The 13,573-nt window shown below is 33.7% G+C and overlaps 1 protein-coding gene across 1 annotated transcript in view; it reads left to right on the forward strand.

The window, feature by feature from the left end:
- LRRC9 (leucine rich repeat containing 9) overlaps nucleotides 1-13,573 on the forward strand; it is an 82,832-nt gene that overhangs the window by 27,410 nt on the left and 41,849 nt on the right. Inside the window, exons 14-18 of the mRNA XM_032482132.1 lie at nucleotides 1,153-1,275; nucleotides 1,900-2,015; nucleotides 6,980-7,192; nucleotides 10,366-10,485; nucleotides 12,485-12,676. Of these exons, the coding sequence (XP_032338023.1) occupies nucleotides 1,153-1,275; nucleotides 1,900-2,015; nucleotides 6,980-7,192; nucleotides 10,366-10,485; nucleotides 12,485-12,676 (764 nt within the window). The remainder of the gene's footprint in view (nucleotides 1-1,152; nucleotides 1,276-1,899; nucleotides 2,016-6,979; nucleotides 7,193-10,365; nucleotides 10,486-12,484; nucleotides 12,677-13,573) is intronic.

Genomic DNA, 13,573 nt, shown 5'->3' on the forward strand with positions numbered 1-13,573 from the left:
CCTCACCCTCTTCCACTGTTCATTCTTCAGTTCTATCAGTATTTATTGAATGCTTACTGTGTATTAGGCACTTGGTAGGTGATAGAGATATAGTCAACACAGACTAGACATAGTTTTTCCTTTATGGTGCTTACAAAAATTACTAATCATCCAAATAAATGTAAAATTATAATTATAGTAAAAGCCACAAAGATGAAGTATTAATGCATAGTACCAAAGAATGTAAAATAAAGAGAACTGATTAGGTCAGGGAGTGAGGACACCTTTTCTTTGGTCTCAACTATCCAACCTTCTGAAGATTGGGTAATCAAAAATTTGGTTAACTTCTCTAAGAGCGATATTCTAGATTCCAGACTATAGCTCTGCTAAGATGATCTGTGCTGAACTAAACTATGTGTGTTTTGCAGTCTTTCATTCATTTAATAATAATCAGAAAATTAAGCAGAGTATTGAACCTGGAAAGAACTCCCTATTTGAAAAAAAACTGCTTCTTTTTTTCTCATTCTTCTCCATTCCACTTAAGAAATACCTCATGATATTTTTCCTGATCCTGCTGGAATGTCCTTTCCAAAATACTTATGTTCTCCCAATTTACATTTCATAACTTGTACATAGTTTTAAAAGTCATCTGAATACTGTATGCATAATAATTATAAGTTGCTTCATAGGATTCAGTGACTCCTAGAGATCCATAGGATTTAGTTAATTTCAAGTTTCTTTAAGATCTAAAAAACAAATGTCCATCCATTCAGTAGGCATATATTAAGTGCCTGTTATGATCTAAGCTATGTACTGGGTGCTGATAGTACAGAGATGAATTTTTACCCAGTTAATAAGAACAACAAAATTCTTATCTTAAATTACTTAATTAAAATGTTACTAAATTATTGTGTTATTTCCTTCTTCCTTTTCTGTAAAGCTTTGTTTGATGAAATCACAGGAATTATCTTTTATAGCTATTTTATTTATTCAACAAATATTTGTTGAGCTCCTATTTTGGATCAGTGTGCTATGTGCTATCAGTGGCAAGCAAGATAGCCAGGATCTCTACCTTTACAGAACACACAGTCAAGTCTGGGGCCAATAAAGAAGGTGATATTGGAAAATTAATAAAATGAATTAGTGTTTAAAATGTTTTGTTTTTCGTACTAGGCATCCTCCTCATTACAAAGGTTTTCCTTGGCCAGAGTGTTCAGGCTCATGATCAGGACTCCATCAGTCAAGCCAACTACCCAATGGTTAATTCAGTGTTCATTCCTCGAAAATATTTACTAAGTATGTCTTCTATGAAGAGAAATCTGTTTTCATCTTTCTGAATACAAATTGTTACAATTTAATACAGATGCTTACAGTTTAACCTCTATCTAACAATCCTTATGAACTTTTCTACAAAAAATTGTTCCTAGCTACTAATGAGCTTCTATTTTCCCCCCTATTTCAATGACATTTATATACATGTGTATATGTATTTTATTTTGTAAAATTTTATGTTTTACATACAGATATATATATCATATGTGATACATATATTATGCATATATAATATATATTTCAAAAGATAGAACCCACCCAACTTTTAACAACAAAGGTTTTAGAGTAATACATTTGTCAAAACTATATGGCAAAACACTGAATAAAAAAGTACAAAAAGGAAAAGGATATTAACGGAATTAAACCTTACTAGTCTGTGTAGTGAAAGGGTGACTAATAAGTACTTACAGAATTTAAAAAATTGTCTATGGTGGTGGGAAGATATGAGAAAAAACCTCAATAACATAAGATTTGAAACTTACTGAGTTTGTTGTTTCTTAATCTATATAAGAATGAAAAAAGTGTATTAAGGTGTTTCATTTTCAAGAGTGTTTGTTTTGCTTGTTTTTGTTTTTGATTTTACCCTAGATTCTATCATGGGACAACGAGACTGTGATTGCAGCAGTCGGCAGTGCAAGTGGTTTGTCTTTGATCATGACCTTGTTTTGCCTGAATACATCATAGAATTTGAGTATATTACAGCGGTATGAAATCATTTTTAAAACTGAAATTCGTTAAATGAGAACAGAACAATAATTTGAAGTCTAATAATATTATGTCAAATTTATAATATAGAGAGAGACATACTTCAGAGATATTGCAGGTTTAGTTCCAGACCACTGCAATAAAGTGAATATTGCTATAAAGTTAGTCACACAAATATTTGGGTATCCCAGTGCATTTAAAAGTTATTTTTACACTATACTGTAGTCTATTATGGGTGAAATAGCATTATGTCTAAAAATAATACATATATCTTAATTTTTAAAATACTTTATTGCTAAAAAATGCTAATCATCATCTGAGCCTTCAGTAAGTCATAATCTTTTCGCTGGTAGAAAGTTTTGCCTCCAGGTTGATGGCTGCTAACTGATCAGGGTGGTGGTTGCTGAAGGTTGGGGTGGCTGTGTCAATGTCTTAAAATAAGACAACAATGAAGTTGCTACATCAGTTGAGTCTTCCTTTCATGAACCATTTCTGTGTAGCATGCAGTGCTGTTTGATAGCATTTTACCCACAGGACTTCTTTCAGAATTGGAATTGGTCCTCTCAAACCCTGCCACTGCTTTATCAGCTACGTTTATGTAATATCCTAAATCCTTTGCAGTCATTTCAGCAATCTTCACAGCATCTTCACCACGAGTAGTTTCCATCTCAAGAAGACACTTCTTCACTCACCCATAAGACGTAACTCCTCACCCATTAAAGTTTTATCATGAGATTGCAGCAGTTCAGTTACATTTTCAGGATCCATTTCTAATTCTAATTCTCTTTCTCTTTCCATCATATCTGCACATACTTCCTTCACTGAAGTTTTAAACCCCGAAGAGTCATCCATGAAGGTTGTAATCAACTTCTTCCAAACTCTTGTTAACACTGATATTTTGACCTCTTTCCATGAATCGTGAATGTTCTTAACAGCATCTAGAATGAAGAATCCTTTCCAAAAAGTTTTCAATTTCCTTTGTCCAGATCCCTCAGAATAATCACTAACTATGGCAGCTATTGCCTTACGGAATGTATTTCTTAAATAATAAGACTTGAAAGTCAAAACTACTCCTTGATTCAAGGGGTGCAGAGTAGATGTTACATTAGCAAGCATGAAAACAACATTTATCTCATTGTCCATCTCCATCAGAGCTCTGGGTGACCAGGTGCACTGTCAATGAGCAGTAGTATTTTAAAAGGAAGCCTTTTTTCTGAGCAGTGGGTTTCAACAGTGGGCTTAAAATATTCAGTAAACCATGCTGTGAACAGATGTGCTATCATCCAGGCTTTATTTTTCCATTTGTAGAGCACATGAAGAGTAAATTTGGCATAATTCTTAAGGGCCCTAGGATTTTCAAAATGGTAGTTGAACATTGGCATCAACTAAAAGAGCCTCTAACAAGACAGTCAGCCTGTCCTTTAAAGCTCTAAAGCCAGACATTGACTTCTCCTCTCTAGCTATGAAAGTCCTAGTTGGCATCTTCTAATATAAGGCTGTTTTGTCTACATTGAAAATCTGTCGTTTAGTGTCGTCACCTTCATTAATGATCTTAGGTCTTCTGAATAACTTGCTGCAGCTTCTTGAAGCACCACCACTTGCTGCTTCACCTCGCACTTCTATGTTTTGGAGAAGGCTTCTTTCCTTAAACCTCATGAACCAACCTCTTTTAGCTTCAAGCTTTTCTTGTGCAGCTTCCTCACCTCTCTCAGCCATCACAGAATTGAAGAGAGTTAGGATCTTACTCTGGATTAGGCTTTGTCTTAAGGGAATGTTGTGGGTGGCTTGATCTTCTATCCAAATCACTGAATCTTTCTCCATATCAATAATAAGATTGTTTTGCTCCTTATCATTCTTGTGTTCACTGGAATAGCACTTTTAGTTTTCTTCAAGAACTTTTCCTTTGCATTCATAACTTGGCGAATTATTTGGAGCAAGAGGCCTAGCTTTCAGCCTGTCTCAGTTTTTGACATGCCTTCTTCACTAAGCTTAATCATTTCTAACTTTTGATTGAAAGTGAGAGGTGTGACTCTTTCTTTCACTTTAACACTCAGAGGCTGTTGTAAGATTATTAACTGGCCTAATTTTAAAACTGTCGCGTCTCACGGAATAGGGAGGCCCGAGCAGAGTGAGAGAGACAGGGGAATGGTTGGTTAGTGGAGTAGTCAGAACACACACAACATTTATTAAGTTTATCAGCTTATAATAGCACAATTTTGTCACCCCAAAATAATTACATTAGTAACGTCAGAGATCACTGATCGCAGATCACCATTGCAAATATAATAATAACAAAAAAGTTTGAAATATTCCGAGGATTACCAAATGTGATACAGAGCCACGAAATGAGCAAATGGTGTTGGGAAAATAGCACCACTAGACTTGCTTGATGCCTTCAATTCATAAAACATGCAATTAAGCAAAGTGCAATAAAACAAGGTTTGCCTATATATAAATATAAAATGGTTATTCTGTTTAGGACCTAATTTTCAAAACAAATCATTGTGACACCTAAACATTTTTATTATGCAAATATATTACATGAGTAATATATGGCTATAGTCTCGCTGGAAAAGATTCAAATTGTATTGAAGAATGTAGGATAAACATGAAAATCTGCTTTCACTCCAATCCCACCACCACTCCCTATCATAAAGTCATCCACTGTTAACAGCTTTGTGGGCTTGCTTTCAATCGTTTGTGTGTGTGTGCATATGTGTGTGCATTTACATATATAACAATACATACCCTTTTACATGTAGAATCAAGTTCTAAGTATTCTGTGAATTTTTCTGCCTTTAACAATATGTTTTGGACATATTTCTACTTCAGCACTTATAGGTCTATACTTCATCCTTTCAGTGGCTACATACTATTCAATAGTTATTTGACTACTGATGAAACATGTTTCCATTTTTATTTCTGTTTAAAATAATATTTCACTGATCATCACTGCAGGTGCACCTTTATACAAGTATGGAAGGTTTTCTGCAGCATAGATTTGTAGAAGAATTGGCTAGTCAAAGGATATATGGATATGTGTTTTAATTTTGATAGATTTTGCCAGTACTCTTTACAAAGGTTGGACCATTTTACAAATTTCCAACAGTATATAATAGTACTTGTTTCTTATATGTCTTTACTAACACAAGGTGTTAGCAGTCTTTTTGTTTTCACTCTTACGGGCAAAAAAAGGATATTTTATTCTTTTATGTGCTTGTATGGATTATTTATCGTTTCATGAATCACCTGTTATATCTTTTGACCATTTTCTGTTGGACTCTATCTTTTTCATATTGTTTATAAAAATCCTTATATGCATTCTAGATATTAATCCTTTATCTTTTATACACGTTCCAAGTGTTTTCTGTCACATTTATTTTAACTTATTTGTAGAAAAAAAAAGTATTTTTCATTTTAATTTGTAATTTACAAGTTAATTTTTAAGAGGTCAGATCTCTTTATCTTTTCCATTATGGATTCTGAATTTTACATCTCATTTCAGAAGGCTTATATAAATATTCTCCTTTATTTTCTTCTAATACTTATATAGGTTGTTTTAAAACTTTTAGCTTTTTAATTCCATCTAGTAATTGTTTTATATTGTGTAAGGTGGGATGATCAAATAATTTTTTTCTTAAAAAATGGATAGCTACTTGATCAAGCATCATCTTTTTAACTCTGTGTTGAAATATTATCTTTATCATTAAAATTAATTTCATATGTAAGGTGTCTATTTATAGATTCTTCTATTCTGTTCTGCAGTATTGGGCTTCTCATCCAGGAACATTAAGTCATTCCATTTACTCAAGTCCTCTCCCACATTTTTCTTTAAATAGGTCCTAAACATTTCTTGTTAAGTATAGTTCTGAGCATTTATATTTTACATTGTTATGAATGGGGTTGTGTCAGTCAAGTATGCTTTCAACAAAAGACACAGAAACCTAGACAAACAGAAAACAGAATAACTCAAATCATAAGAGGAGAGGCCAAGTCCCTGGCTGTTGTGACTGACTGTTCCATGAACAGCTCCATCATCCTGCTGCTGCCACTTCATAAGCTCTTCAGATCTGAAAGTTCAGTTCTTCACTTCTGGCAAGTTTTCTTCTCTTAATTCCTTGATCATTTCTTCTCTCCCATTCTCTGTTAAGCTCTCTCGAACTTCTTTTTGTTAAACATTGCACATTCTGAATTGATCCTCCATGTCTTTTAATTTTTTTCCCTCATATTTTATATTTCCATTTTTCAATTCTGTGTTCTGAAAGATTTCCTCAATATTGGCCTCCACAATGCTAATTTGACCTGCTGCCATATCCATTTGGTTTCTCAGAGCATTTATTGAATTTTTTTTCTATTTTATTGTTTTTATTTTGACTTTGAAGCATTTACCCTATTCTTTTCTACAGCAATCTATTTTACAGATGCTTTGTTCTCCTACAATTAAAAAAATTCTCTTCTGAACCATTTTGATTTTTCCTAGAGCCACTTCTAGAAAAATGTTCATTCATCCACAATTCTTACCGTATTTACTTAATTACCTGATAATTACCTAGTTATTCACATTGAATATCAAGTTTCTCAGGATCTTCTCTTTGAAATGGTTATCTCCTGCATATGTTTTGACTGCAGGTTATATTTCTGTTCATATTTGTCTGTCAATTCAGCTCCTTCTGATTTATGTCTCATAATTTCTAGTCTTCTGTCAGTGCCCTCTTCATTGTTACAAAATATTTTTAAATTATCTTTTGCCAGTTTTAAGGAATTTCAGTGGGAGGGGATGAACACACCCATTCTTAGCTCACAATTTAATCTACTCTCATAGATTTCCTAATGTCATACTGGTCACCATAGATACTACTATATAACTGAAAAAAGTTAATTCATCTTTCCTACATAGCCTACTTCTTTATCAAAATGATAAATACAGCAACCAAATTTTCAATGTTTTTAATAAATTTTTTAGGTCAAGGCTCACTCTTTATTTTCTTCATTCAACAATGTTATTCTAGAAGAAAGCAAAAAAAATTCAGAAGGATCAATGTTGTCCCAGGATTTGAAATTTGACGATGAAGTTATAAAAATGGATCCCAGGATCAAGCCCAGACCAAAACTTATTAGTTTGGATGACAAAACAATACTTTCCCTTACCAAGACTAGCATTTACAGTCATATTGTGGTGAGTATTAGGAAGAATAAAATTTGGTCAGAATCTATCACATGAAATCTAAAGATACTAAAGCACCTATCTAATGATGCCAGGCATCATGCCATCCATGCTGGGCATGCTTAAAAAAGTGTCTAGCCCTTTTCTTCTACAGATCAGTGTTGTCCAGTAGTATATGATATGAACTACATATATAATTTTTCATTTTCTATTAGGCACATTTTAAAATTTTTTTTAAAAAATAAAAGTTAAGATTAATTTTAATAATATAGTTAACTCAGTATATCCAAATATTATCATATCAACATGCAGTCAATATGAAGATTCACTAATCAGATGGTTTCATGCTAAATCTTTGAAATCTGGAGTATATTTTACACTTACAGCACATCTCAATTCAGACTAGCCACAGTTCAAGTGCTAAGGGCCACGTGTGGCTACTGGCTACCAGGTAGCTCTAGAGGTAGCTGTCTAATTTGCAAGGAACTTTACTCCTGAAAAACAAACTCTCTTCAGCTGATTAAGATGAAGACAGATAGGTTTCAAAACAGTTTCCAGGATTAAGCAACACAAACTATAGGAGCTTTATCTTTACAAAATTAATCAATAGAATTTGGGTGACTTACTGAAGCAACTTAACTTTACACTGAAGAAATTCTATTAAGATATTAAGCCTACTTCTGTATCTTGACTCCCAATCTGTCCATTTCAAATCTGCTACCATTCTATCCAAACTCTCTCTATCTCTGACCTAGACTATTTCCAGAGGTCTCCCTCCTCAATCACAACATTACACAACTCCAGGAGGCACCATGCACATTATGTACTGTTAATGTGCTCTTTGGACACCATTCACTGTATTACTGATGCAAGTGTGTGTGCGTTGGGCTGGAAGGAGGGAGGGTGCGTGCTTCCTAGAGCTATGCAACAGAGGTCCTGTCCTGCTTCCACTTTGAGCCCCCAACCCATTCTCCATGTTGAAGATAGAATAGTCATTTCAAAATGCAAATCTGATGTGACACTCTTTACCATTCCTACTTAAAATCCTCAAATGATTTTCCATTGTTTTAAAAATAAAACCAGAGTCCTTAATATGGCCTATAAGATTTTATATGATCCGGTCCCTGGCCTACCTTTCCGGACTCTTCTTGTAGTACCTTCCCTGTAGCTCTCTGTGTTCAGCCTCTTTCCTGTTTCTCTGTGTTCAGTTTCTTTTCTGTTTCTGTTTACCCTGTTTGCAGCCACACAGAGTCTCTGCACTTGCTACTGCTTCTGCATGGAATGCTCTCCCCTGACCCTGTTCTCCTTAGTTAACCCACATATATTTTAGATCTATACTTAAGCATTAAAGCCTTCTCTTACCTCTGAGTCTAGGTAAGATTCCTTTGTCTATGCCTGTATCCCTCCTAGACTGTAAATTCTACAGGGGCAGAGGCTATGGCTGTTCTTAGTCATGTATATCCCTAGCACTAGGGCAACTATATAAGGTAGTGCAGTGTGCATTGCACAAAAGGGCCACATCTAAGGGACAACTTTTATATAGAGAGTAAGATATTTACTACAATAATTTTCTGACAACTGTTGTTAAAATTTCTTATAAACAAAATCAACCTATTGTTACAATTTTCTAAAAGCTGGAAATAAAGGAATCTTGAGGAAATGATGCTTTTTTTCTAATTTACTCATAAACACTATGTGACTAGCATCAACTTTGCCATTATCTAGCACAATGCCTAACACATGTGAGATACTCATTAGTTACAATATCTTTTCAAACAGCGAGTGGTTCTTACAGAAAAACTGGGTTGTTTGCTTGAACCTGCAGTAGTAGACAAATTGATATTTAATTGACAAATTGATAAGAATACTTGAGAAGGCAAGTTATTCTTGCATGACACTATCTTTCTATGTATGCACTGAAAGCTGAGATACAGATAAAAATTCAGAGATGATTTTTATCTTGAAAGTCAATTACATAGCTCCATTGTGGCAGTTCTAAATGCATTGTTTATGATGACAGTTTTTTCTCAGGTGGTTATGTGAAACAGAAAGAGAATGCAAGAATAGCTTTTAAGATAGTAAGTGACATCACTAGTTTTAAGTCTGCTTCTGAAAATATTCAAAAATCATCTTTTTCAGGAAGTTTATGGGATTGCTTTGGTAAAACTGTTTTAGTACCATCCACCAAATCTTTAGGTCTAGGAGACTATCTTTACCTTAGAGAGGTCTTATTAGAGAAGGAACGCTTCATAACATGATGGCTTATCACTATCTTTATCATAAAAGTGCAGTGTAGTTATCATCGCAGGATCAATCTTCCAGCTGACAGCTTGAAGGAATTGTTTCTGAACTATAATGTCAAGATTTCTTTTGAGTAATAAGTTCTTGGTAATAAAGTCTCAGTAATGAAAAGTTTAATAAATGAATGTTCTGATTGGATTGAGCTTCCACAACATGTATACAACGTAAAGGAATTAAATTAAAAAAAAAAAACTTAAAAAAAATACCCCAGCACTGGAAGGTAGGTCTTTTTTATTATCTTTGGTTTGTAAGATAAAAACCAGAGAGGAGCGTAAGACTTAAGAATATCTTGGCCAGCTTGTGACCTCCACTGGACTATTAATTTGGTCAACACCCATAACATAAAGATGAAAGGCTTTTTCATCTTAAATTTGCCTATATTGCTTAAAAGCCAGCAAACTTTTACTAGATATTAGAAGAAGAATGTTTAGACATCACACCCTTTGTTTTCCTTTCTTTGTGCCATTGCTGTAAGAGAAATTCAAGGTACAGACCTCTTATTTTACTTTCAGTCTTCCCCACTAGATTGAGTTTTACAAGGACATCCATAAAAATAAATAAAATAATGTAAATTAAAAAAAACCCAGAGTGACATATAATTTTATATGTCCACAGTATAACAGGGTGTGAGACAGTGGTGGTGAGTGAAGGGGGTTGGAAGGTAGACACCTGATTTTATCATAATACCTGTTTGTTGGGAATACTGTGGTCAACTGTATTAATACAGTTGCTATTATAAACTATACCTTTTAAAATCAGATTATAAAATTAGACTATGCTTTTAAAATTAGATTTTTTTCTCATTGGTTCTCTCAATGTTATTTAAATAACTAGGATTAGAATATAATCTGTCTTTTTTAAATGTATATTTTATTTTACTTCAGAGTCTGAATCTACATGGAAACAGCTTGAGTAAATTGAGAGATCTCTCCAAGTTAACAGGACTTCGAAAACTTAATATCAGCTTTAATGAATTTACTTGTCTAGATGATGTATACCACCTGGTAAGAACTGTCCTTTTGAAATTAAGTAAAATAAAATTATTAATTTAATGAATAAATTATTTTTGTAATTATGACCTCATATATATCATATTCAATATTACACAGCCCAAATTAGGAGCAAAACATACACTATTGTATGTTACTTTCCCTAAAATAGATCTTAGATTTAGATCCTGTTTACAAACCAAATATACACCTGCGGTCATATCTGTTTTCTATCTACTTTAAAATAAATGTAGAACTACTCCAGACTTGCTTTTAAAATGTCATTTATAAAATACCATTTCCAATTTCTTCTGCTCGTTTTCCCACTCTTTGTTTTTCTCCTTCTTGTGAGTCCTTATTTCCTCTTCACTTTCTAGCTTACCGCTTGACAGCTAATGTCGTCAGTCCTTCCCATCTGTTCATCATCTGTATGATTATTTCTTTCTCTTGGCCTTGTCCTTTCTACCTGAACATTACACACTTAGGTCTTTTTTGACTTGTGTTTGCCTTATAAATCACAGGACAAATGCAGTAATACACATGTACACATAGGTATGGCTCTTACCTGGCTTTTGTTTTCCTTGTTATATATAATACAACAAAAATAACTACATATGGGTTTCAGAACTCCAACCCAGCATCCCATTTCCACAGGTCCCAGGTCACTGACATACCTTTCCAGAATATATTATCATTCTCAGCTCTTGCTCATTCTCTACTCTACCTCTTTGCAAGCATGTCAAGGCCCTTGCAATGCTGCTTCTACCACTGGGGTGGGACTTGTTACTTTGCTTATTGGCTTTAGTATTAAACCCCTTTCTGTGTTTCTTTTGGTAAGCCAAAGTCCTTTTTTTTCCAAACTGAGGTAACATTGGCTTATAATATTATATAAATTTCATGTCTACAATATTATATTTTGACTTTTGTATACACTACAGCGTGCTCACCACTAAAGTTTAGTTTCCATCCATCACCACACAGTTGATCCCCTTTACCCATTTTGCCCTCCATCTACCCTACTTCCCCTCTGAAAACCACTACTCTGATCCTTGTATCTGTGTGTTTGTTTTTGTTTGGTTTGGTTTGTCCATTTATTTTGGATGTTTTATTCCACATACAAGTGATATTATACAGAATTTGTCTTTCTCTGTCTGACTTATTCCACTTAGCATAGTACCCTCCAAGTCTATCCATATTGTTACAAATGGCAAGATTTCATCTTTTTATGGCTGAGTATTCCATACACTGAGTAGTATGTGTGTGTGAACATTTGTTGCAGTGTTGCCAACAATTAGAAGCCACATAAATGTCCATAGTAAAATGTTTTAAACAATCCTAACAATTCACATATTAGAATACTAGAATAATGAAAAATCACTTGGAGAATATTTAATAATGTGTGACCATGTTAGAAGGATACAAAATTCTATATAATATAATCTATTTTATATAAGACAAATACATGAGCATATAATTTAAAAAACAATGTTTTCAGTGGTTCCTTCTGAGCAACAGAATTATATATGCTTTCTATTTTTCTTTTTATTTATTTACTACATTTTTCAGATCTCCAGAAAGAACATGTGTTACTTTAATGATTTTTTAAAATGTTATTAAAAACTGTACTTTTAAAAAAGGAAATTATAGAATGGAATAGGTTTAGTGTCTATCTCTGAAGAGGAACCCTTTTTAACCAGGCTGTGGGTTCAGTGGTATAAACCAGAAGCCTAATTCCTTGTCTGTTGGGGACAGATTATCATGCCAGTTTTTCTTTGCCTTTTCTTTCATGAAAACAAACATCAGCACTCCATGTATCAAGGGTGAAGTAGGAATTAAGAGAAAATGACTAGAATAACATACCTATAGCTCTTTAGGAGAATACGTACATTGATACTATTATTGCAGCATAACTACTGTCTAGGTTTTCTGTGAGGATTATCAGAAAGCATGTAAAGCACTAAGAGAATCAGAGAGATGATCTTTCTAGCATCACTTCCATTTGTATGTGTTGCAGTATAACCTTGAATATTTGGATGCAAGCCATAACCATGTGATAACCCTTGAGGGATTTAGAGGTCTGATGAAACTTAAGCACTTAGACTTGAGCTGGAATCAACTGAAAAAATCTGGTGATGAAATAAATACGTTATACAAACACACCACAAGCCTTCTCACTCTTGATATTCGACATAATCCATGGCAAAAGGTATGGCACAGACGTGTTTATTAAAAAGCAAACAATCATTTTTATTTCAAAGCCATTTCTCACTACTATTCAATAGTAGCCAGAAACAGGCAAACTATTTTTGTTTCACTACAATTCCTTTGGGTATTTCATAAGTTGAATTTATTGTAGTGATCAAATGAAATTGAATGTTACTTTAAGAAAAGTCTATAATTTCATATCAGATTTTTTTGCAACCACTAATAGTTTGAGACTATTATGGCTTTACTAGTGTTAGATGTCATTGCCAGTTGCAAACCTGCAGAGAATTTTTATTGCTCAGTGCACTGAAACCCTACGGTAATGAGGCACAGGAATCAAGAGTAATAGAATACAGTGAGAGAAACACTATTAAAGGGGGACCTAATTTGTCACCTCCCCTTATAAACCTGAATTATAAAGTCTTATGTTCTGTTATAAAAGACAATTTGATTGAACACTATTTTTTCATCACAAAAATAGGTAGACTCATGCTAAGAAATTTCAGTATTCAATGATTATATTTAAGACTATCTCCAAGTATTTAAAATAAGCCCCAAGTTTATGTCAAGAATCCTCCTTTCCCTACTTTCAAAATATATATAAGACTGTGTTCAACATTTTTAAAAGGGACTAGAGCATGATTGGTTCTATTAAACTGGCCATATTACTACGTTTATATTGTTGTATTTCTCCTTTTTCACTCAGTAAAATTGAAGGATTTTTTTCTTTTGCCAAATCAGGCTTCCTGAATGATCACAGTACAGCTATAGCCTTCTTGCCAAATTAAATGTCAAGGGCTAAAAATCTATATGGAATCCTGCTTGGAGCTGACTAGCTAAGTGCTGATCCAGATAAACAGGAGGCAGTGCAGTTGTTCTTTGAATACTTTTCACCACA

The sequence above is a fragment of the Camelus ferus genome, chromosome 6 (genome assembly GCF_009834535.1).
Source record: "Camelus ferus isolate YT-003-E chromosome 6, BCGSAC_Cfer_1.0, whole genome shotgun sequence".
NCBI classification, from domain to species: Eukaryota; Metazoa; Chordata; class Mammalia; order Artiodactyla; family Camelidae; genus Camelus; species Camelus ferus.